Below are 25,809 nucleotides of genomic sequence, written 5' to 3'. Positions count from 1 at the left end.
TTTGAGCTGCTATGGGAATACCGGTATCTGATTTTGCAATCTTGGGTTATGAGAACCACTGAAAAGAGATTTGTCAGATGTGATAAAATGGCTGATCTTGACGTCTGCCAGCCACACAACATGGCTTACTTTTTACATCTGAGCTACAATAAGGCTGAGTGGCCTAGCCTCATATTGGAAATAATAAATGTGGTGAAATATTAAGATAAGTGGATTAATAAAATTTGTCGTACGTGCTCAGTGAGCTGGATGTCACTGGGTCACTCAGCTACCTGCTGATTGCTCCTAAAGGAAATGTGGTAGAAATTGTTCATATCTATGTCAGGCAGATTCAACATTCCTTCTCTTTACTGGGTCTATGTTCTAGGTATATCATGACTGTATATCATAACTAGGTATACTGTTTATGATTGCATTAAACGGGCAAAATTCTGCAGGAATTACACACTGTCTGTATGGAAAACGCAAACTGAGCATGTTAATGCACATTTAATGAGTTTAGTTATTCATTCAACACAGTTGGTAATGTTTACACATAGTTTATTAATGCTCTTTCACTACATATATCATTCTTACATAAAGACTATAAAAAAGCCTCTGTATGCATTCAAGGTCACACATACACTGTTCAGGCAATATCTACATCCTTAATGAGCCTGAGAGAGAACAGGAGGGGCAGTGTCTGTCTTTTACCCAAAGTAAAATGGATTGACCCAATCGATACTTTTCAAGACATCAAAAATCATCATAAGGTAGTATGTACCTAAAAAGTGAAAGACTTAAACTTTTGCTCAAACTTTCCTTAAGGAATCTTTCAACCATGCTCTTTCAAAATAAAGAATAAAAATCGGGGGTCACTGTGCAAATATTGGTACTAGAGAAACAAATAATCCAAGATTTACCGATATTTGAAATTCAAAATGGCCGCCATCCCTGTGTTAACTCTATGGAGAAGAAGGTAAATTTTCGAATTTCGGAAAACTAAGCCAGTGAAAATTTTTCTTACACCAAGAGCTTTAAAATGAACCCCCACAAGTGGTATATCAGAAGAGAATTGTAAGAGTTTGAGAGACAGGATATCTGTCCCCGAGGTGCATTCTACCTTAACTCTAACCTAACCATAGTTAGAGTGGAGCAAAAATCCTGCAAACATTTTTAAAGTTACAATTAAAATATCACATTAAAATTATCAACGAAAATGGACCACTTATGCATTGGGGAAAATATCTACCCTTTCGAATGCTAGAGTTTGGTTCACTCCCATTGTCTTCAATAGGGTTGGGCAGACCTATGTATACAGAGATGGGGGTGAAAGGGATCTAATCTATTCTAAGGTTTCTAATCTATCTTTTTGAAGGAAAAAGTACACATTCTTCAGAGTCTGAAGAAAAGAAATTGATACAACTTTGTTTTTTTTTTACAAAAAAAGAAGAGCACCACACAGTATACGGTAAATAACACTGCAATGTGTGTCTGCAGATGCTTGTTAATATAGGGTCAAATTCATGTGTAGAATTGTATGTTTTGGCCATGGCTGTCACTAAAAATATCCAACACTCAAGTTCAGCTGATTCTCTACTTGAAGTGCCTTCCGACAATAATGAAAGTGGTACTTTACTGAGGACGTTTGCATTCAAATGAAAGAGACCCCTCTCTGCTGTTTCAAAATGGAACACTTGTGCACAGATAACTGTGATGGACTCTCCATTCCTGGGAGTGTGGTAGACAGGCTGAGATGTTGATACAATTTGTGATGATCGAAACAACGGGAATCGCATGATCAGACTTTGATCGGCTGCCAAACATGTGTAAGTGTTATGTTTATGTCTTGTTTGTTTGTAAATAAATAGAATCTGGCATCTAAGATGCAGTATCGTCAACAGTGATCATCCTTCTAAGCCATGGGCAGATGGATCTGATTTGTGCTCAGTGGTAGGCTTGTATGACCGATTGAGAATGTCAAATGTAGACAACATTAGCTTTGGCAGCATTGTCAACAACTTGGCAAAGATTGTAAAAAAAATGGTTACAGTTATGCTCAACGGAAAGTAGACGATGAGATTAAATGATACCTTACTCAATTACTAATTTACATCAGACACTTTATTTCTAAAACTACACTAGTACCTCACAATATTGCTTGCGAGCGGCAAGTTCTCAAAGACAAGAATAACAAATACCAGACCTAAATGATTCCTTAACATAACAGTCGCTTGCCTGCTTCTCTGCCGACATGAGTGCCTTATCTCTTTCCACTGGTTTATTGCCGTAATCTTATACCACGATACTAATTACACAGCGACAAAAAGACAACTGTAGTTCTTGCTGAAATGAACGTCATCGCCGGGGTAGACCGGCCGACATTGTTGAGACACTGCTCAGTAAGTGTCAAGTAGATTGGATTTTTCAATCTTTAAAATCATGACTTCTGCTTTGCCAATTTTCATTTTTTTTGACACTAAAATGCCTTAAAACAGATCACCCCTAATTCTTTGTATGAAAATGCCTCGACCTAACCCCCCTAATTCTTTGTAAAACAGGTCCACACTTACGATTGATAACAATGGGTATTTTGCCAAACCATGGTGGTGAAAATGTTACAATCAACTGCCACTCTGTAATTTGTGCTAGAGTGAAGATAAGTGTGGACAAAAACATTTGGATAAAACTGACTTAATTTGGCAATGTTATCACGCATGGGGGTCTCTAGCTATGTACCATATCGCCAACTTTACAATTTCCTAAGCTACTTTTGATTAATGTGAAATACTGTCTATGTGTCCACTGTTCTGTGTATCTCTTCTAGCAGTCAAACAGTGGTGCAACTATTCTCATGCATACTCTTCCAAGTACATTTGATTGGGATGTTTAACGTTTTGTGTTTATTTATCCAATCAAATGAGACTTTGTCTATCTGTTATTCAATGGCTCAAAATTGATGAGGGTCAATTACAGATTTGTATAATCCTCTACAAGATTTACTCGCCAAACCAGAGAACCATATAATTATATTGTCTGTCTCAAGATATCTTTGCAAGAGTTTTTCAGACAAAACGTTTGATTCATGAATGATGAAGATGTTTCATTATTTGCCTTTTATATATCTCTTTGAGAGGCACATATGTTACTTCATGCTTCAGCCAACTTACAGTTGTCTTTTTGTCGCTGTGTAATTAGTATCGTGGTATAAGATTACGGCAATAAACCAGTGGAAAGAGATAGGGCACTCATGTCGGCAGAGAAGCAGGCAAGCGACTGTTATGTTAAGGAATCATTTAGGTCTGGTATTTGTTATTCTTGTCTTTGAGAAGTTGCCGCTCGCAAGCAATATTGTGAGGTACTAGCATAGTTTAGAAATAAAGTGTCTGATGTAAATTAGTAATTGAGTAAGGTATCATTTAATCTCATCGTCTACTTTCCGTTGAGCATAACTGTAAATTTCCATCCTAAACTACACAATATTCCTTTTCACTTAAATCACAATTTCAGTTGTTCTTATCTGCTGCTGGATGAGTTGTTTGGTGACCTATGACCTCAAGTTGGCGCGATGGGATCTTCCATTTCATCCACTCTACATTTTGATTTCGTCAACAGAAAGGCATTAGAGACTGCCAGCCACGCTTGTAGATGACTATATGGGAACAATAGTTTCACCAATGCAGACGGCTTACTTAGATCAACTGTTGACAACTTGGAATTCATCCAGCAGGTTGTTGGTAAAGTACATAAATGTGTGTGTGTGTGTGTGTGGTGACCTATTTGTGTCATGTAATGTATGTAACGATATGTGCAAGACAATGTATGTTTGAGTCTATCTTCACATGGCTCAGTATTTCTGACTGATGCATCTAAATATAATATATATTTAAGAATGCATATGCCGGTACATGCATGTAAAACAGGGTTCAAAATAAGCTCTGTAAGTCTGAAAACCACAAGTCAAATTATAACGTTGGTGATCTTGTTATCACATGTGTACAACTCTTTAACATGAACGACTTGGAATTGCAACTGGAATATTGATGGCTCCTTACAATAGATTGAGCTAGAGTTCAAGTTTCAGACAGTTATTCCCGTTGACCACCTGCATTAAGCCATTTAGACCTAGCTTTCATCCAAGAGTAAACGCTTAATGTCATTGAGCACTCTGTGTGTGTGTGTGTGTGTGTGTGTGTGTGTGTCTGTCTTTCTGTCTGTGTATCTGTCTATCTATCTCTATGAATGTCATTTGGCATTGTTTGAGACACACTGTCAGTCTTCCATTTCAACCTCTTCTATCGTACTGTCCGGGCCTGAAGTGATGTCGTCTCGGCTTTCATCTTTTGATGTTGTCGTCGTCGCTTTTGTAATATCAAAAGTTGCCTCCATCTCTGCAATATCACCGCCTGGTAAGATAATGAACAACGTAAATTGTTAAATAGAGCTCAAGTGCTGATGTACACCTCTTTCAAAAGGAAGGGAAGTATAAACAGCTGGCTCAATAGGAAGCTGGTGAGAGCTAATATACTACATTCACTCCTATGTCCCTGTATGTAGGTCCTTCAATCGTATTGAAAACAATGGGGATGTACCACAGTCTGGTGATCAGAAGGTTCAAGAATACCGTGACACCAATGGGTAGAGGGGTCTCTTCAATCAAAACGTACAAATAAGTAGAAGTTGACAACCTGGTCATAAAATTTTTTATGTTGTGCTTGTATTTTTATTATTTCTGAAAACTGGTAAATGGACAGCATCGTCTGTTGTATAGGCATTTCATTGGAGCAAAATATCTCAGTGTTATTGAGATTTTGGGGCATAGTTCAATATTTTGCTGAGATTCATGAATACAGGTACACTGTCTTAGAACCAAAGGACTGTTGCTAATGTTCCCAAATATGTGTGCATTAATATATGTGTACTATGGGGAACCCTGGTAAAATTACCTAGGTACTGTTCCTGACAAAAAAACAAAGATATTTTACAAAAAGATAATTGTCCCTCTGAGAGAAATGTTATCTATGTACGTGATTACTGTGCCACTTCTTGGAAAGGTGAGGATCAGGTCATATGGCATTGACTTGTTTTGCTAGAAGTTTGACTCCGAAACTCAAGGTTCAACTTCAACAGGCTTCTTTGTGTTCTGACCTCGATGCACAGATTGCTTGTGGCTAGGTTCATCTCAGATGTTACCGTCAAGGCCTATTGCCAAAAGGTTTGAGTGTTTTCACTGATCTTCAAGGTATGCACGTTTTCAAGCGTGATTGTGAAAAAAAAATGGCCACATGGACGAGAGTGCTGTTTCTTGAATACTTCTAGACTTCTCACAGACTACATTTTTATACAGAACAATTCAAAACACATTCATGGTTTGAGATGTTTACAAAAACTTTGCAATGTACAACGATGTTCTGTTATCACTGATAATTTTTTTTTAATATTATAGGTTAGTACACGTCAGTCCAGATGTACATATCCAGTGAATGAAATGCATTGCTGTGTAGGGTTGCTGCTGAGGTACAGAGGCCTTACCTTCACATGGTTCAATGTCATCGATATACAGCACGATAGTATCGGCTAACATCGTAACTGAGATCGTATCATCCCTCTTAACACCAAGAGCCTGTAAAAAGCAAACATTTGATGTGTTACCAAAATGTTTCTCAGTCATTCTTTTCAGACAGTAGAACAAAAGAAACTGACGATGAAGTTGCAAGTATTTTTGATAAAGGAGCGTGATGCCAGAGCATCGGTACAATATCATCAACAGCATTTGTCAGAGACAACCTATCATCTTTTCAAAAGTTGAAATTGAACAAGACTTATCTAGTCTGTATTTCACCTCCAATCTTAACAGGACCAAATTGCTGTAAATTCATTTGACATTGCAGAAGTTCCCTGCAACCAATATATATTTTTTAATCTAATTAATATGTCAAAATGTCAGAACATCAAAACATTGTACTGGTACAATGAATAAGCATAAATTTGTATTCAAACAAATACCAAAGTTCAAATTAAGCTAATGATAACATGTACTTTGCCATGATATTTATTACCGTATATACGGTACCATGTCATCTGCTGGTGCCTTACAGTCATTCGACATATACAATTACTGAATAGCTTTTCAGCTGCCCTGCTATACTCATGAAAACATGTATCTGCAATTCTCCCTGATGAACCATAGAGGGCGATGTTCAGTACCATACACACTAATGGTGGTTATAGCCTGCATGTGCAAATTTCAGTACAGGACTAAATACCGTATATGAAACCAATGGTTGTGTATGTGTAGGGAGATTCTGTGGTATGAACAGCCTCCCTCCAATGAACTATAGAGGGCGATGTTCAGTACATACCTTGTGGAAGTAGTCGACTGCCTGCGCGAAGTTCAGCTTTAGACTGTGAATGAAACCGATGGCTGAATATGTGGATGGATTCTGTGGACAAAGAACCAATGCCTGCTGGTGATATTCAAGAGCCTCATCATAATTCCTGCGTAAAAGGGACACAGAAAGGATTATTGCTGTGAAAAACAAACTCTCTCCAAAACACTGGCAAGAGAATGAATGCTTGAATGATATGTTCTATGGAATCTAACCCATATATGAATAGACACTCTATACACAGATGCCCAGTTCTGAGTTGAGACTAAGCTACTTTGCTGGGTAGCAGTTGCAATAAACTGACACACTGAGTCTTTTAGCTTTTGTTGAAAATATGAGCATGAAGAATGGGTAAATATAGTCCAAAAATAGCTTTCTCGGTCCATAATGAAATTCAGTGATAAGCCAAAAAAATTGCTTCTGGTTCTCTTTCTTTTATTTTTCTTTCTTTTCCTGTTTTTTTTTTATTCCTAACAATGCTGGTTTGGCACTATTGATGCAACAGTTATTGTTTTTTATCACTGGCTGCATAATACTTCTGTTTTCTTTTTAGCATTTTTGGACATGCAAACAGGGACATCAAGGATAGCTCTACTGATGAGTATGTAACCGCCGCCGAAAAGCCGTGATGCGCAGATTCAGGAATGACATGTGCGGTGACCAGAAACAATCTTTTTTTTTTTTAACTCGGGTATTAAAAAATTACTGACACATCATTTCACCACCTCTCTGCCCTAGAAAAAATTACATATCAGTCATATACTTTCCACAAAGCAATCTATTGTCTACAGGTCTCGTTTGTTGCACTGCAAACTGTTTTGAAAGTTTACATGGCATTCTTGAGGAGCTTTACTGTGTAACCTTACCCCATTTTGCGACATACATGGCCTAAATTGTTCAGCAGTGGTTCCCATTTTTCAGTCATAATCTCTGACCCAATTACTTGCACTATGCGCAGAGCATCGCTGAAATACCTGAATGCCGTCTTCCAACTATAGAGAGAAAATATCAAGGAAAAGGAAGCACCTTTTATTTATGACCACAGAACAAGAAATATCAACCTAAGTCACAGCGAACAGCAAAAGTTAAACAAGTCTGAATTGCTTGGGCAGAAAATACTGCATAGCATCACAGAAACCACTATGCTGTTCTCAGACCAAGTCATATTAAGAATTCTGAACTCACTGGCTACAGTCATGAACTCTAGACTTTTCTTAAAAAAGTCTCATACCAGTAGTGATTTGTGGACATACTTTTTATAGGATTTCTGTAATATGCAGCTGGCATAATGAAGTTTAAACTTTTCCCAAAACTTTTCCATTTTAAAATTTCAGCCATATGCATTGTTTTTGGAATCAGGGATAAACATCACGGGTAATGGCAACAATTTTTAGATTCCAGATATTGATTATCTCGTTTACCGATCATTGCCATTCATAATGGCTGCTATTCCCTATAGGGTATTACCTCTATGGAAAAAATATATACTGTTGATTTTCACAACATGATGACAACTTGTTTTTTCTTCACAGGTTTCAAAATGAGTTCCAATAAAGGTCTAGCTCCAATTAGCCATTCAAATGGTTCATTGCCACTCAAATGAATTTGTAAAAATCGTTAACTATGGCCTTGTCATAAGAAAACTATACACCAGGCCTTTGAAGACTTGGAGTTGAGCGTCAGAGATATAACCAATCACAAACATATTTTATTCAGGTCTAAAATTTGGTTTTCAACAATAACGATGGACATTAAACACACACAGGGTGTTTTGACAAGTTGAAGACTGGACTTTTTGACATGATTTGGGGAGAAGAGCTTAACAAAAAAATGTACTTTAAAAGAGAAAAAAATAATATGAGAAATGCACCAAAAGTTGGAGCTAAGGGAGTTTTAAAGGGCAAAACTGCCAATTAAACAAAGTACGACACTTACTCATGATTGTGATACGCCACGACTCCCATTTCATGAAGCACAAACGGATCCTCTGGTGCTATACTCAACGCCTGCTTGAAAAATTTCTCAGCTAATTTAGGATTATTGGTTAAGCCATATTCCAGCCCTATATACAGCATTGGTAAGTGACAACTGAAATAGAGAACAGTGGAATATTAATACAGTATACCAGTGTCTTAATTCAATAGAAGTTGAACAAATAATGTGTTCTCCATGTAACATTGGCTAGAAATTCTTTGACACACGTTCATTAATGGCTTTCAACTATTAGAGCATGTAAATGGAACCATTTATTCATTTATTTATGTCATGCAATGGCTTAGATGTGGAGAGCTGTCTAGAATGGAAAATTATCAACTACACGACTGTAGCAGGGTTTTTCTTTTGGTACCTAATGTAAGTAATGCATTTCCATCTCATAGATTTTCTAGGTTTATGTCAGTGTTAACTTGCCCACACTGGTAATACCATGGATGTACAATGTGATCATTTTTATTATAAATGTTATAAATGCCCCGAGGCTATTTAATCCCTTAAACATCACTCCGTGGTTTGAACGTGTTGTTTTCTGTTGTAAAGCGGGATTTTTGCACTGGGAAACGAGGGGTTAGAGGAGCTGACAGCGACTGTTTTTCATGGCACAACAGTCATTATTTGCTGCCGGTGTGAATGGTCCATATTGTTGTAATTATGCATACCAGGGTATGCTCCCCTTATCAAAATTCTCTTCATGAACAAAACAAGCATCGACTGTGTCAAGTAACATCAACCCATCAATGCCCCTACATGTACTCACCCTCTCATGATCTGAGACGCTGAAAAGTAAGCTGCAGTAGCCTGGTCATGTTCCCCTTCAGCTGCAAAGGCGTGTCCAAATGCCAACCAAGCTGGTCCATAATTCCTATCTAATGTCGCTGATTTGCTGTGAGAAAGATTGTCACATTTTCAACATGTCACTATTGTGGACAAGTCTGATGAACACTTGGCCCATCCTGAACAATTTTACATAATCCTAGTGGGTCCAATTTCTTGGCAGAGCTACTGAAGGCCTCCAAAGGAAACAAAACTCTTGTCATAGTGAAAATTAGGCCTGGTGTTTCCTGGGGTGTACCCAAATGTTCAAGAGTTACATACCAAGACAAAATACATTAACAATTGATAATATGTACATGTATACCACATTCTGTGTATGATTCAGTATAGATGGCAAATACCAAAAACATTATTTCTATACTGTGGCATCAAGCTGAGGAAAATTTTAGAGAGTTACATATAAAATATCACGTTTTGATTGGTTTGTTGGTTTTCTGTATTGAAATTCAAATTTACTTGAAAATAAAACATGATTGCAAATCTGTGACATCTTAATATGTTAATGTAGAGATATATTCCACTAACTTTGCGATGTTAGCAGTGGATGAAATGTCTGGGAGAGAACGTTGAACCTCATCTGCTTGAGTGATGTCGTCTGTCTTACCTGAAATACCTCCTAGCTAGTTCAAACTTTCCAATGAGGAGATAGTAACATCCCACAGCATACCAAGCAACTGCTTGGTTGGGGTACATATCCACTAACTTGTGAGCTAAATAAAACAAGGCTACAAAGAGATGGGATAAAATGATGAAGAAAGAAGGAATGAAAGTAGGTAAGCTATATATTTATTTAGTACAGTATCGGTACTGGTGATGCTATGATTTTAGAGTTTCATTGTTGCATCAATCATATATGGAATGCTAAATACAAGATACATAAATATTCACAATTGTCAATGCTTCATTGTAATTATATTTGCATAATTGAAGACAATGGTCATTTAATATACTTTGCACAAATGAATATTATTATGACGTGCTTCCAGCAATACATTAGACATTACATTTTCATATTTTCATAATCATTCATATTCTATGTCACTGCCTTATTTTTGTGACAATCAAAACTTTACGTACAGTTAATACATGGATGACGGCCATTTTGAATTTAAAGTGTCAATAAAGATTGTGGTATTTCTCTAGCACCAGTTTTTGCACGCTGACCCCTGCTTTTTATTCTTTATTTCAAAAGGGGTCAGGAAAAGTTTCCTTACCGAAAATTTGAGCAAAGTTAAACATTTCAGCTTTGAGGTACTGGCTACCTTCAGAGAAAAAAGCTACAGGACTTACCGTTGGATTTTTTGAGTTCTATGAGAGCTGCTATATGAATTGGAAGACATTGTGTGTGGTATGGATCTACATTCAGAACCCTGTCATCAAATAAAAAATTACATCCACATTAGAACATACATAGTTAAGCATTTATATTCATATACATCAAGTCTTTTGGATTATTGGTTCTTTTCTTCTTTGAAATAAAATCTCTTGAAATGACAAGTTTCAACATCTTACCATACTATGCTACACTTAATGCCAATGCCTGTAGGACTATTAGAACATATTTGGAACAATGGCTTAATAAAAGTTGGAAAAATTCTATTTCATTATGTTTTTGTCCATTTGTACAAATATGACAGTAACTGTTACAAGGATCCTGAACAAAGTTTGAACTCACATATTATTTTTAACATCAACGCAATTATCAAAAATAGTTCTGATCATGTGTTTTGTACTACTGCGTGAAGTGCAAATAATACTACAGAAACACAAAACGATCTTGTTTTCTGTAAAAATAATTTCATTTTCATTAGTAAACAGAACATAGTTTGTACTTACATATATGCTATGGATGTGGAAGCATAAAAAATTCAGTGAATCACAAAACCTAACAAAAACAAACGCTCCATCTTTACAGAAAGTTTATGAAAAAAATCATATTTCTCCAATTTATCTTATATTAATTATGCCAGCAACATCTACATTATCCCACTCAGTTATAAAAATCATCAAGAAATATTATGGCATACCTAAGTTGTAACATTTGCTTCAATACTGTTTGAGTTATGAGCAGTACAAATTTACTCTAGAGCAAGACAGACAGACAGACAGACTTAAAGAGTAATGACAGTGCTTTCGGCACATGGAGGCCAATAATGAACAAGGCAGCCTTGCTACGGTATAAAAAAGTAAAGGCCATACATACTCAGATGTGATCTTATAGCATGTCCTGAAATCACAATTGTAATAGTGTCTTTCAGCTAGGTTGGTGACCACGTCTAGATTGTCGTGCAGGGCGTCAACACCTGGCTGTTGGCTTGGTGCATTTGGCTTGTCAAACTGGTGAGAAAAATGAGAAACAATGACACAAAGACAGAATGTAGCCGTCAAGCACACTGACAAGAATTTATCATGGACATTTTGCCTTTGTCACTGAAACTTTACATTATAACAAAAGTTACCATAGCATACACCAATACAACGAACTTATACTTCGAAGATTGTGTTAATTCTATATTTTGCTTGCTGGATCCTGTTTTTGAGAATGACCTTACATTTTCATACAGAGTGGTCCAAATCTCTTGTATTGAATACACAGGGTGATATTTTTATTGACATGATCTTTGTCAGATGGACTGAACTGTAGCAATAAATGCAACACTCCCTGTACTGTAACACTCCCTGTACTGTAACACTCCAAGTGACAGTGTTGTATCAATGCATCCTCTTCCAGAAATCTTTGCAACGGTTGTTGGTAATACATGGAATTTTTTTCATTCTATATAGAGAACATATTTTGCCTGGAGGACACAATGCGTTTTTGGTTGTACAACAGACTTCAAAGCTTACCTTGTTTAGTTTATTTCTGTACAGGAATTTCAATAGATCAAGATCGCCCTCTTGGCATTGCTGTTCAAATGGCAGTGACTCTAGCAACGCTTGCTCTGTTACAAGTACAAAGTTGGGACATTCAGTGATTTTCTCCATGATACAGGGTCAATTGTACATTGAGCAAGGGAAGTTTGGGCGCCCTTTCATGCGTCATCTTCCACAACAGTTTGGATTGTGAGACAGATTTTCAGTAAGGTTATGGTACACAGGGTACATTGTTTTGGAACGCTGTTAGCATTTCTGTTGCCCCCTAGCATACTATGTTAATACTCAGAGTTAGAATGCCCCTCTGGAACAGTTTTTCGGAAACTCAACTTTTATAATACCTTGCTGGTCTCCATCTTGTGCGGATCCATTCTGAAGCATATGCAGTTTTCATAATCCAGTTTTTGTGAAAATCGAAAATTTTAGCTTCTCACTTCAAGTTACAAAACACAGATAGAGTGGCTATTTTGAATATTAAAACTTGGTAAAATTTCAGTAATTTGTGTCTCTAGTGTCAAATTTTGCAAACTGACTCCTTATTCTTGATTTGGTGAGAGAATAGTACAAAGTGTGCTTAAGAAAGTTTGAGAAAATGGTTAAAACTTTCCATTTTGAAGCACATACTCAGGGAGTCCTAATAAAATGACAAATCAAACCTTATAACACTTGTCAGTTTACTGCCCTCTATTAGACTACTGAAGGGGTAAATCTTGTCAAAACTAAATCAGTCCAACAGAGATGACCATGAATTATAGCTCTTACGGTAATATCACTGAAACTGTAACTTTTGATGATTTTTCAGAATTTGTTTGTTCCACGTATCAACAATACTTTCTTGGTCTACTTCCTATTGTGTTTTGAAACACTCTTACATGTAGTCAACTTTTCTGTACAGACATCATTCAAGTAATGGCCAATGCTACTATTGATGATTGAATATACTTCTGGACTGAAATTAAATTGAAGAAAGTTACAATTTGCATGTTACACACATGAACATTGCATAGATAGCCTGGAGTTGCTAGGCTAAATACTGGGTACTTCAATATACCTCTCTTGAAAAAGAAAAGAAGAGGTTATGATAAGTATTGGAAGAGTACCTTCCTTTGCTGTCAGCATATTATGCCGTACTAGTAAATCAAAAGCCTCACAGCAGTACACATCCACTTGTAGCGCTTCCTTGTAACTCTCCGCTGCCAGGGCTCTGTTATTCATGGCTTCGTAAACTTTTCCTCGGAGTAAACACATGGAGCCTTTCAACTGGAAAATCGGAAGATAAAGTAAGAATTTCATAAAATCTCAATTTTTTAAGAGTTGATAAAAAGACATTGGCAAATAGCTTAGAAATTTCATTACGTGTTCACTGATAACAACAGCGCCATCACCAGTGGAAGGACATGATCTTTTGTTTGTTTTTGTAGCATTACTGATAAATATATCTTTAGGGAGGGACTGTGATATAATTGAGAAACAAAGTTAAAACAAGCAGCTGACAACACTGCCACCATGGCCAAGAGGTCACAATCTTTTGTTTTACAGAAGTATCAACACTAATGGTAGACTTTCCTCCATTAACACAGAGTCTGCATGCATTGCCAAGTTTGCTGAAAAACATGACTGTATACTTCACTACCACTTATTCACCTGCGATTGAGGTATTCCATGGTCAAACTCCGACACCATGCTCTCTTCCTTTTTATGTTTGTTTGGTGTTTTTGCAGTGAAGTCGATCATGTCCAGGACATCCAATGCCTCCTGGTACTCCTTACATTCAAACTGAAATAACAAAACAGTAAAGAGAAAGGATCATTACAACCCTTTCACCACCATGGTTTGGTCCAAACCCATTTCTATAAATGGTGTGAGTGGATCTGTTTACAGGGAATTAGGGGTGAACAGATTAATAGTTTTTATGTCCCACAAATAATTCACAAAAAATTTAACTTTGCCACTTTGGTCCTGCAAAACTTTTAAATTTCCATCCACATGGTTCGAAAAGCATGTAATCGCTTCTTTTACACTCTCCAGAGTATGTTTATATACACAGTATTCAGCTTGTCAACTCAGCCTGTACATTTGGAGACTGTGTTGTTATTGTTGACGAGTGGATTCTGGTGGTCTGGACTAGAATTCAAATGTAAACAAAAACAGTGAATTTTACACATACACACGCTGTGATGACAAGTTACATAGTAGGGAAAAATGTAAGAGATATTTAGAACAGAAGAATTATAAGTGTGGGAAGATACAAATGACTAAGCCTTAATATGACAAATTACATCACTAGAACTTACATGACACTTTGAAGCTAGGTATCGACAAGCAATGTCTTTCTGCAGGGGCAGGAATTAAGAAAGAACAATATGTTAGTTCGAACTTCCATGAAGGTTTGTTCTGGTACATGATTATATCCGATGGATCTTTTCTGCAGATCAAAGCCACAATTCTTCAATCATCAGCTGAAATATTCTGATAATTACAGAAGAAACTCTTAAAATATTGTTTTCAGATTTTGGTTGCCATTACCATCACAATGACCAAATTTGAACTTATAATGTTTGAGGAATGGCACTGCTGCAATCAATGGACATGAAATGTCACACAGCAGTTCAATGACTGACATCGCAGAATAAATTTTATGAGAATATCATACAAAGAATACACCCAGCTGAGAATAGCAGTTAAATGCTAAGAAGATTCTCTTCAATGGCGGTGGCTTGGAAACTGTCAAAACACTGTCTGACTTTCAGGATAACCAGTTTTAATAAATCCCACAATGAATCTGACAAGAAGAGTAATATTGTTTACCTAGCTCTCTGATAAGCAACTTACCTTGTCAAATTTTCTACTTTTAATGGCATGTACAGCCCTGTGGTACTGGCCTGTCAGATATAAACACTGGGCTATCCAATATACCTCTTCAATGTCTCCTAAAATTAGAGAAAAAATTTGACTACAGACACCAACAGAACAAATTTGAAAAACACACATGGTTTCATAGCAAAATACTAATATTCTGATAGAGGGCGCTATAACTATGAGTTCAGAATTCCAAGAAATAGACTCAGTCAAACTGCAACTATTGAAGTCATCTGGAAGAAGCGGGCGTACAGCAAAGTCTTGACACAGTGTGGAGAAATGAAAGTAAGATGTACTTGACCGTTTTTTTTCAATCTTCAAACGATCTTTATTTATAAAGGCAAGTAAAATTGGTTTTATAAAAAAAGATTGTTCGAAGATTGAAGAAATTGGTCGAGTATGCCTTTCATTTCTCCCAACTATGATTTCACTTATAATTCATTGAAAAAAAATTCATTGCTTGAATATCCTTTCTATAATCCTAGGGGATCATGAAAATTGAAAAAACCTTTCAACCAGGAGATTGGAAAATCTACTTTTAGGGTGAGCCTCTTAGCAAGACATCTGGACACACCTTCCTTTCGTCATTCTTGATTTGGTGAAATAATAAAAGCTATCTTTTCAGTTTGCAAGCAACACTGATAGCAACCCAAACAACTTGAACAAAAGAACTTACATGGTTGCATGTTTCAATTAGACAAAGTTAGAAAAGGAAAGTAAAATTGGTGAAGCTTCTGGAATCACATTAGCCCTGCTCATAGACTGAACAAATGAAATAAACGGTGATAAATTTCTTATGTATGTCTGGTATGCTAATAAGCTAATGGTAATGCCATACCAGCAAACTACAAACCTTGTGTGCTGAGTAGTGAGTTTAATATAGCAATATTCATATTTATCATGGTAAACATATTTATTTATCTATGGTTTTCAGCTTGTGTTTTCTACACGTACAAACAAATGAAAACGAGTGAGAAGATCGAACACTTGGCCCAAACTGGACAATTTTACAAACTATTATAATCCTAGAGCTCAAGTTGCTAAACAACGTTGTGAAAGCTCCCTGGTGTTCTTCATTGACTTTATCTCTTTGACCTTTACTGATTGTGTTCTATTGGAGGTAATCTTAGGCCAGTTTATAGTTCTAAGGTCTGTGCTGACAGTATGCAAGGTCAGTGAACACTCACCATGTGATAAAGAAGCTGCTTTGTCAGCCCAAAACAGGGCAGTCTCATACTGATGCTGTGAAAAGAGACCAAAGATGACAAAAAATTAGTAAAAAGCTTCAATTTCATAGCATGAAGTTTTTACATACATGTAAGAAGACAGGCATGGCAGCATAGCCCTACACAGGTTACATTTAAAAGCTTGTGTGATTTTGGAATTATCAGAAAATTTCTTCAAGTCAGCATTACATCAACACAACGAATATGTAAAGTCTTGCACTACATGAATAAAGGGACTTTGTAAAATTTAATTGTGTCAAAGATACACATCAGTAGTACGGCATGTATTTATTGCCAATAACTAAACCGACTATGGACATACGCTTTGACTTATGTCAGTGCATTGACACACTTCACAAGTATGGCAGTACATTTTAATGCAGTATTGTACATGCTGCATGTGCATAAATAAAGTTAAATCAAATAAATAAAGACAAGGTACCCCAACATAAGAACATATTTCTCACCATGTGTGTGACTAGTATTTATTCTATTTACTAATTTACATAAAAGATGAGCCTTGTGTCCAATAAAGTACACCCATTCCGATATTTTTCAAAGGTTACAAAATCTTGGGTATCTGGTGGTAATGCATGGAATAAATATTGTTTGGTTCTGCAACATTTTGCAGTGTTGCAGCCAAGACGCTCCCTTGCGACAATGACCCCAAAAACGGAACTTGTTGTCCCGCATTCTTGCATACTGAGCGCTACCTTGGGTGCACTCATGAATCAAGTGTCTTGGGTGCAGTTTGAAAGTTATATTTGTTACTGACGATTACCTTTGTTTTGCATGATTATTTTGAGGCTTATATTTATGTACTTTCAGAGCTATGATTAGAAGTAATTAGAAAGCAGCACTTGGTATCATAACTTGCTTATAGTCTGACTGAGCTCTCATTGGCGGCAGATACGGTACTTGCCTGAAATTCAAGCATAGCGACGCGGTCTCGATAACTTTACTTTATTTGTGTGTGAAACTAACTTGTTACAAAAAAATACAAAATTTGATTGACAACTGCCGCATGTTGTCCCCAAATGTGCAAAATTTCCCCCAAAATAAAAGATAGTGGGACAGTATCCCCTGGTTTAAAATTCCTGGCTGCAACACTGATTATGGGTCCGCTACCAATCCAGAGGGGTTTGAGCTTTCACTTTGTCTACATAAAATCATTAACAAATGCTGAGAGATTTCTTCCAACCATGTTTTATAACTAGAGAAACTGATGCATGTTCTACTCACTGATCACAATTTATTCACTGATTCTTTGCTGTGTTTCACAGAAGAGAGCAAAATAGTCAGACAGATGTCTGCAGTGTCGGTTAATATATTGCATGTGTTGACTTTGAAACCCAGTCATCTTAATCAGCTGTACTTTAATCGTTAACTCTGTGGATAATGAAAGTTCTGAAGCTGTTTTAGACATAATAAACACTGGCAGTGAAGGGAATTCAAAATTGCTTTTATGATAGGGCATCACTGTGACATGTAAACCACCACCATGGGTGTGCTAATATCACTTCTACCTGTTGTGTTATGGATTATTGGTCAAGACGTCTGAGTAGCATTGTTCACAGCTGTAAATAAATGCTTTTCACTCTTCAAAGCTTTCACAAATGGCCTTCATATGCGATTGTATGAGTTAAATACACTGTCACTCAGCATATGTATAGACATTCGGGACGTTAACATTTTCGAGTACCCGGCAGTATGTAAGGGGTCCAGACACTTCGCACCAAAACCAGTTCGCCCCACACAACTTCGTCCAAAACCATCTCGCACCAAAACCACCTCGTCCCAAGTACTACCTCGTCCAACGCCACTTCGCCCCAAGTACCACCTCGTACTAAAACCACTTCACTAAAGTATAGTTCCGTCAACTCGTCCTAAAACAGGCTAAAACATCGATGCCACGATGTATCATAACGTTCTTTTTACCTACAACTTGCTACCATGAACCATTTATTCTTCCATGAAACCATACGGTATATTAGAAAAAAAAGAAACACGCAAACTACTAAATGGTACATTTCAGGTGCCGTGCGCGGTATTGCACGATGCGATGTCATTTTCTCGAAATGTGTACAATTTCAAGATTTCAGTCCTGGGATGATAGAAAGGTGATTAAAACTTCACTGGCAGTGTCGGTTATTTTCAGCTTTTAACGGTTACCGATAAATTGGAGAGTGAAGTGGCATTGTTTTGGGGGCGCAATGGGTTTTGGGCGACGTGATTTTTGGGGCCGAAGAGGTTTTGGTACGAGGTTGTTTTGGTGCGAAGTGGTTTTGGTGCGAAGTGTCTGGGAACGGTATGTAAAAGCAGCTCATCAACCATCCCGCTAGAACAGGCGAACATGTAAAACCACTGTCATAGACCACGGTCCCTCCACACTGTGGAGGGACCGTGCATAGACTAGGTTGGGAGATCGAGCGCAACAAAAGACTCGACTAACGTCGGCGAAGACTCGACTTGATGGGCGCACACTGTTACTGTCCCAGCGTCAATGCCAGGCTGGGTGTATGCTTGCTGCAGATCCCACTCCCCCAACACAACCAGCAAAGGGAGTGGTAGGGCTACGGATCCGCAGCAAGGGGTATGCCATCCCATGCGTAAACATCGTAAACCGTAAATGTACTATCCCACACGCATGGCAGCTTTGAATGAGTGCTTTCTCATGCATACGAAGCGTGATTGCAAAAATAAGAATAACACAGACGGTATATCAATAAGTTATTACATTACCTGGTGTACATACTGTTTAACTTTCTTTACTATGTGGGATCGCAAGTCCCATTCGGCAGAAACATCAACTTTGGAATTATTATCACCCGCCATTTTGAATCATGACCTCTAACCTACACATATGCACCAATCATATGTTACTTTTTGAAAGACAGGGAGTAGTTTCAACATTTGGTAAGAGGACTGCGATTGGGTGAAAAAATATATGAATCACTGACAATTTCTCAAAATTTTTCGGAAATTTAAATCTAATTGGTATCAATTCAGAAATCAGAATCTATAAATTATCTAAAACGCTTCTCGTTTGACTCATTTGGTAGACTTGCTTGACCATGACTTTGGAAAAAGTTTATAACATGTTTGGAGTGTAGAAAATCCGAACACACACACAGTCAGTTGTCAACGGCAACAACTGAAAACAGAGCAGGAGGTTTCCACTTCCGTATTCGTCAACGTCACACAAGGTTTCGTTGTTTCCAGGGCAGTTTTAACAGAAATCCCGGTAAGAGTCACGTCATGTCAAATACTCACTCGCTATTATATTGAGAACTAGCATTTAAGATATTCAATAATGAATTTTTGCTCATCGAGTTCTAAGAAAACTGCAAATTCATCCATCTACGTGTCGATTCTGCTTGTTCATTGCGCACTGAGATCTCGACGTCGCTAGCAACTGTATGCAAGGTAGCCTTTTGTTTGGTGTTAATGTTATGGATGTACTAAGCAACCGTGCGTGCACCTACCTGTTTTCTATTATCTCACCGGCTGTACCTATAGGCGATTGATCGTTTCATTTGACAGACGTAAGGGCACCATGGTAGCGATGTCTGAACCTTGCGTGACTACGCAAAAGCCGGCATTTTGTACAGATGTTGTCAGACCGGCGACCACTCGTAAACATTTCAGAATGTCTCCAGCGATATGAAGCCCCGTACAGGATGCTCTTCTGCATTTGAATTTGGTTAAAATATTTGCGACAGGTGACTAAATTTTATGAATACGCGTTCGAAATGTTTGCAACCTGTGATCGATAGTATTGCTGAGAAAAATCACATATTGGTTTGTTTCTAATCATGAGAACCATTATACTTTTCTTTTAGAGCCAAGGCAAGGATGGGTGATCCGGATCTAGAACAGCAAGCCCATGTCCTGGTCGACAGGGTTATAAGCAATGCTAGGAGGAGACTTATCACGGAGATGGGCCTTCAACAGGCGGGCAGCCGGCCAGAATCGACCACCATCAAAGACTACGATAACCTACTGTACTCGGAATGGCCAGACTATGACATCAAGAACATCAAATGGATGCGATGCGATGAATTCACGTCGGAAAAGGGGATCGCAAAAATCGAAGAATTTATCAAGGTGAATAATCACAGAACATGGAGTGGTATGCTTGCGGGTTGCATTGCCTGTCTGAATTCTTGACAATGTTACGGTTGAGTTCACCCATGTATATGTGTATAACTTCAGAAATTTGTCACCTCTTGCATCACTTGTCTGTTTTTTGTAAGACTTCCAACCATATTCCTTACATCCATGCTTTTTTTTTAAACAACGGGATATTGTTGCATCTTGCTATTTGATAACTTACCAAATTGAGCTGGTGTCGTTCTTTCAATTTCACCAGACAGTTTTGTAAGTTACCAAATGGTTGGAAACAACCAGCAACTGCGAGAAAGAGGGAGAAATAGAAAAATGACAGAAATTGAAAGATCTTGTACTATCTATCTTTTTATTTTTATGGACAGTGATCCTTGGAGTGCGATGTGTAAAGAGAATTAATAATCTTATCTCTCCAATATCTTAATGGACAGCGATCTTTGGAATACTCCTAAACTGAAAACACTAGTTGTATCAACTATGCTCAGTAAATGTCAAGTGCTATCAATGAATATTTTATGAGAAACACTGCACCTATTTTCTTTAAAAAGTCATTTTTATGCTCTCTCATTTTTAAACCGCTTCACCAGTGTATGTAAATCTAGATCAGAATTGAAACTGCATTTCACTCCAAAGCACACATTTAATTCATCGGCTAATAACAGTAACTGGTGTTTGTAGCAACCTTACACAGAGATAAACAAATAACAAATCCACTGTTGATCTACCCTGCTTGTAGTCTTCTGTCACAGCTTTTTTTTGTGTGTGTCCACCTATTGCTATGGAGTGTTCAAACAATTACATTAAATTCATTATCTCACTTGTGTGCTGATTTGTCTTGCCTTGTCCTGTCCCTGGCCGCCATTGTTTTGTGATGCATTGTATAAACACCTCGTCTAGACCCTACTGCCGGTCAAATACAACGCTACCTGCTCAAGATTAATCTGCCCCGTTCATTGGCCAGGTTCCAAAAAATTTCTGAATTTTCGGGGTCAAAGGTCGTGTCAACAGGAGGCATTGTTGAAAAGCGATAAAAATCAATGACTTTTTTCTTGCCAATCACTTTGCACCAATCAATACATGTGTTGGAAGGTGACCTTTTTCATACCCCCACTCAGGCAGAAAATTTGAATGAGATCTTCATGATCATTGTTTGATCTGTTTCAATGACCGAAGAATAAAGATTTTTAATTATAGTAATTCCCACCCAATGACAGCATCTAATATATTTAGAACCGACAGAATAAAATATTTAAAAGCATGCTGTTTTATTGTCAGTTATTGTCACCATGACAACATTTGTTTGTCATAAAGTAAATATGTACTAATAGCTTCACCAATCGATAACTGAGAACCATACAGATTACTTCAAAGTAAATTGCAAGCATACACCATGACCTCATTTTTGTTTTCCTGAATTCTTAAGTTGTCATTCTTTCCTTGGCAGACGACATGGGAATATATCGGTGCTTGGCTCTATTGCATAGATTTCCTGCGGGAGGAGGAAGACGAGTACAGCAAATTTTATCGTTACCAGGTTCGGTGGAGCATTCCGACACGCAGGAAACCCATTCCTAGAGCCACTGCCTGTGTCTATTTCACTGTTGAGGTCTCCAAAATTAAACCAGGGGTGAGTTGATTAAGCAATTCGAGTTGTTTCATTTACAACAATAAACCAAAAGAAATAGAAAACTTGGTGGACAGAAACAGCTAACAAAATAAAAAGCATTTTTTTTTCCTCACTAGGAAATTAATTTCAGTGAATGAAATACATTTTAGAATTGATCAGGTAATATTAAACAGACTAGGGGGTCATCTCCAAGGAAACCAATATTGGTTTTCTATTTACATTTATTATCAAGGCCTTAACACCTGGCTTTTGAAGCATTTTAGAACTCGGCAAATGTTTGTCGAAAAATACGTCCGATGTGAAGTCCTTCAAGCAACTGTTAAATTATTCATTTTTCATTCCTAATGAACATGACAAGACTGTACATACTCGTTCATGCATGATGTGAAAAAATTTGATCAGAGTCCTTTTCTGGAGCACTCCACTCTTCCTCGCCAAAGAACAAGTTGTCTCCTAACAGACCAAATTATGTTTTTTAAGGTAGTCCCTAGCTACCAATGGCTTCCATGATGACAACACCATTTGTAAATTCATTATGTCCCTTTCAGATACAAGGACCTTTTTTTTTTCACTTTCAGTGTTTTGAAATGGAACGCTCACTTGTGGCGATCGCTTTCATTTCTGAATGGCCCAACACAGTGCATTGTTCCCGTAGTATGCCATACCTACACCTGTAGCTTTGCAAAGTATCCGAGTGCATTCTTTGTGAAACAGAACCAAGGCTTTTGTGTAGGAAAAAAGGTCTCAATGTCTTTTTCTTTTCTTTTCGTGTTTCTTTCTCTCACGACAGCATTTTCCGGTTGAAGTTTACTATGTCTTTGAAGCTAACAGACTTGTCCACAAACCGGGAATGTCAAGGTTTCGGGAGTCATGGCTGAAAGACATCATAGAAAGCAAACTCATCATGGTGGAAGGTGTCCAATTTTGAACCACACAGGGAAGCATGCCAACTTTTTTTTCCACCGGGCTATTTACACTTCACACACTGCCAGAAGGTGTTTGGATGTTTGGTATAACATTTGTGTGTACATTGAGAGTTGGGTCCTTTCCAACAACCATAGCAAGGCTTATTGTCAGTTTCCCTGGTACAATACCAGCAGTTTGAGCGGCAAAGGGTTTTTTTTTAACCAAGGCAATAGAAATAAACTGTTATACTTTTTCTACAATATGTTGTTTGGAAAATGCACCATTGACAACAAGTGTAATACAAGCCTATGTGTTTATAACTATGTGTAAAAGGTATCGCATGATGGGTTGAGAATGAATAGACACACAAATTGAAAGAGAAAAATTTGTTGGCGGAACTCTTTCTCAGGAAAAATGAAACAAATCAGAGACTGTAAAGCAAACTGTCTGCTTATAGAAGCTGTATTCTTGAACCAAAAGCATCTTCTGGTGTGTGGAAGACATTGCTGGGAATTATTCCCACACATTGTGTAAGTTAACATTTTTTTATACAAGTGAAACAAATTAATATTTGCACAACTAACCCATGGACTTGTCTACATATTGTATCATTCCCATGAGTTATTGTCAGTTTTTTGTAAATATACCTGTGTATATCTACTATGTGGATTAACTTGACTGAATGTAGTACTATCTGAACTTGCACTTGAGAGTAGCTCTATAAAATGCAATTTTATCCATTTTGATGATTTCCTAATTATGCTAAATGCATAGATGTTGAAAACTGCAGACTGAAATATTCTATTCATATTAATCCACTGCATCAAGTTGGATTTGTATATCATCTTTTCATGCTCGAAATAGAGTTTTACTTCAGGTTTTCATTGCTAAACAAAAATCTAGATCTTAAGAGGTCTTGATGTTCAGTTTTTGCTGTGGCCCATAAAAAAGTGAAAAGAAAACCTGCTGGACCCAAATTTAAAACTGAAAAGGCGTACCACACAGAGACAAAGTTGTCATGTATGGATATGGTTTTGGTGATTGTGTCACGAGAAACTGTATTCTGATTTCTGAAATATCTCTTCTTTGGTGTCTAGTAGTCAGTGGCCCAATTTATCCCTGCAAATAGCTGTAACACATCACCGACTATGAATTTCAAAGGAGTTTATAATTTGTCTTCAATGCATGGTTTAAAAAGAGCTAGGTCAGCCACTGACTCCGCGTATTTCTGCCATCAGAATAAAACAAATTCCTTTCCATGTCAAAAAAGAACAAACAAGTCTCAAACATGATAGCTTTGTCCCATAAAAGAAACAACTCTGTGTATCCGGCACAGTGGAGCAGAACTTGTTACAGCTTTCATCCCTGTTTTCACGATACAGAAGTCCAGCTTGTCCATGCAAACAATGGGGTTATACCAACAGTTGCTAGGGACAAGGTTAACCCAATACAAAGACCTTGGAATTTGCATAGAATTAACTTCTTTGGTTCCTTGTACATATGTAAGATAGTCACTGTAAATAATTTCCACAAACTCATTTATTGCTCGTCTTCTTTATTGCAATAAAACAGAAAATATTACACCAAAAAGCACTTGTTGTTTTCTGATTAATGAACATATGATGTCAAAATAAGTTTGCAAAAGCACAAGATCTACATAGGACTGTAATGAAACAATATTTTGAATGCATTCATCACAAGGTTTTGTAGGATATGGGAATGTTCAACAGAGAATATATATATACATGTCATAAATTATAAATACAGTTTTATTGAGCACTAGAACCATTCTTGCTGTGTCATTCGATCTTCACTATAAATAAACGTAATTTTATTGGTTTATGATGTTGCTCACCATCATATATGACAGACTTGCCACCATTCTTGTTCAGAAAGTAGCAAGCTTCATTTTTCCAAAATGCTAAACGACAAAAATATGATATCCCTTCAATCTTTCATTTTGCTTGTTGAAATTGGCGATGTGAAACTACGGCCACACACGTTTCAGATGCCAACATTGTTAGGGAGAATGAAAGCTACAAACTGAATTTTCTTGTTGGCAACATGGCGTGCCAAGATAGGCTTGGAATTCCAATAAGGCTGTATTATCAGATTTTGTGCAGTTTTTTTCTAAGCACTGAACATTTATGTGCCAAAATATAACTACAATCGTTGGCACTACGATTGTACAACAAAAGCCATATATTAGTCCCTTCTGCTCAATCTAAAATTTTGACCTCAAATTGCACAATTTAAACACCGTTCTCCTCTCCATCGAAAATAACTGTAGTCATTACAGAAATTGTTTTCAAAGTGGCTAAAAGAAGCTAGCAACAGGGTAGAATGCCCTAAACAATTCAAATTCCACATATTTTGGTATTAGCAAAGCTAAAAAACACATATTTAGATCCCATTTTTATCAAACCTGACATGTCACATTTCTATGATGTGTCAATATTCTGTGGAAAATATGCACAACTCTGTTATTAAAATACAACCAGTATGTTAATTTTTGATTTTTCCATACAAACACAAGCTATTCATCCCACTACAACACAGTTATTTATCAGAAAAAAATCCATATTACAACTTACAAGATCCAATAACTATCTTGAACTGGGTTCCACAAAAAATTCAGAAATATGAAAATGTAATGAGATATTTGCATCTTGCTGATGCTAATGCTCTGGTTTGTAAAACAACCGAACACTAACCAGGCCATGTGAACTTACTACTATCCTGTAGACTGTGTTTACAGGCTTTTGCTTTGTCGTTCAAAATAACAAATAACAGTAATGTTTTCAGAGTCAACACGTCCAAGACTTTCTTTATTGGGTCTAAGTGTCTGTCCAGTGGCGTCTTGTATTGTCTTCACTATACTTCTAACTCAGTCCTGGTGATGTAATGAACTGTTTGCATTAAGTAGCGGGCACCTCAAAAGTGAATGTCTTACAACTTTTGCTCAAATTTTCTGTAAAGAAATGTTGAACCA

At 37.2% G+C, this 25,809-nt stretch overlaps 2 protein-coding genes across 3 annotated transcripts; one reads left to right on the top strand and one right to left on the bottom strand.

The window, feature by feature from the left end:
* Positions 1-1,250: 1,250 nt before the first annotated feature.
* LOC139118887 (cell division cycle protein 16 homolog) lies at positions 1,251-19,056 on the bottom strand. Its single transcript, XM_070682443.1, has 16 exons — positions 18,899-19,056; positions 16,118-16,172; positions 14,904-15,001; positions 14,366-14,404; positions 13,716-13,847; positions 13,172-13,331; positions 12,045-12,139; positions 11,401-11,534; positions 10,488-10,567; positions 9,802-9,922; positions 9,121-9,246; positions 8,304-8,456; positions 7,235-7,360; positions 6,342-6,477; positions 5,512-5,602; positions 1,251-4,385 (listed from the first exon to the last, which is right to left on the bottom strand). Exons 1-16 carry the CDS (start codon positions 18,989-18,991, stop codon positions 4,252-4,254), a joined length of 1,773 nt encoding a protein of 590 aa, XP_070538544.1. The 5' UTR covers positions 18,992-19,056; the 3' UTR covers positions 1,251-4,251.
* Positions 19,057-19,267: 211 nt separating this feature from the next.
* Positions 19,268-24,659, top strand: LOC139118888 (A-kinase anchor protein 14-like). Of its 2 annotated transcripts, none has more exons than XM_070682444.1 (4): positions 19,268-19,400; positions 19,999-20,263; positions 21,729-21,911; positions 22,702-24,659. In XM_070682444.1, exons 2-4 carry the CDS (start codon positions 20,012-20,014, stop codon positions 22,837-22,839), a joined length of 573 nt encoding a protein of 190 aa, XP_070538545.1. In that variant the 5' UTR covers positions 19,268-19,400; positions 19,999-20,011; the 3' UTR covers positions 22,840-24,659. The 2 variants fall into 2 exon arrangements, with proteins under 2 accessions (XP_070538545.1, XP_070538546.1); XM_070682445.1 differs by lacking the exon at positions 19,268-19,400 and adding an exon at positions 19,691-19,878.
* Positions 24,660-25,809: the final 1,150 nt, after the last annotated feature.

Source organism: Ptychodera flava, chromosome 19 (assembly GCF_041260155.1).
Source record: "Ptychodera flava strain L36383 chromosome 19, AS_Pfla_20210202, whole genome shotgun sequence".
Lineage (NCBI taxonomy): Eukaryota > Metazoa > Hemichordata > Enteropneusta > Ptychoderidae > Ptychodera > Ptychodera flava.
This window is presented reverse-complemented; position numbering and strand designations above follow the sequence as displayed.

Excerpts from the sequence above, each read along its gene's own strand:
- LOC139118888 (XM_070682444.1), top strand. The coding sequence starts at position 20,012 with ATGGGTGATCCGGATCTAGAACAGCAAGCCCATGTCCTGGTCGACAGG. Across the intron at positions 20,264-21,728 it reads AAATCGAAGAATTTATCAAG|ACGACATGGGAATATATCGG; the intron begins GTGAATAATCAC and ends TTTCCTTGGCAG. Across the intron at positions 21,912-22,701 it reads TCTCCAAAATTAAACCAGGG|CATTTTCCGGTTGAAGTTTA; the intron begins GTGAGTTGATTA and ends CTCTCACGACAG.
- LOC139118887 (XM_070682443.1), bottom strand. The coding sequence starts at position 18,991 with ATGGCGGGTGATAATAATTCCAAAGTTGATGTTTCTGCCGAATGGGAC. Across the intron at positions 16,173-18,898 it reads TTAAACAGTATGTACACCAG|CATCAGTATGAGACTGCCCT; the intron begins GTAATGTAATAA and ends CTCTTTTCACAG. Across the intron at positions 13,848-14,365 it reads ACCTAGCTTCAAAGTGTCAT|TTTGAATGTAAGGAGTACCA; the intron begins GTAAGTTCTAGT and ends TTGTTATTTCAG.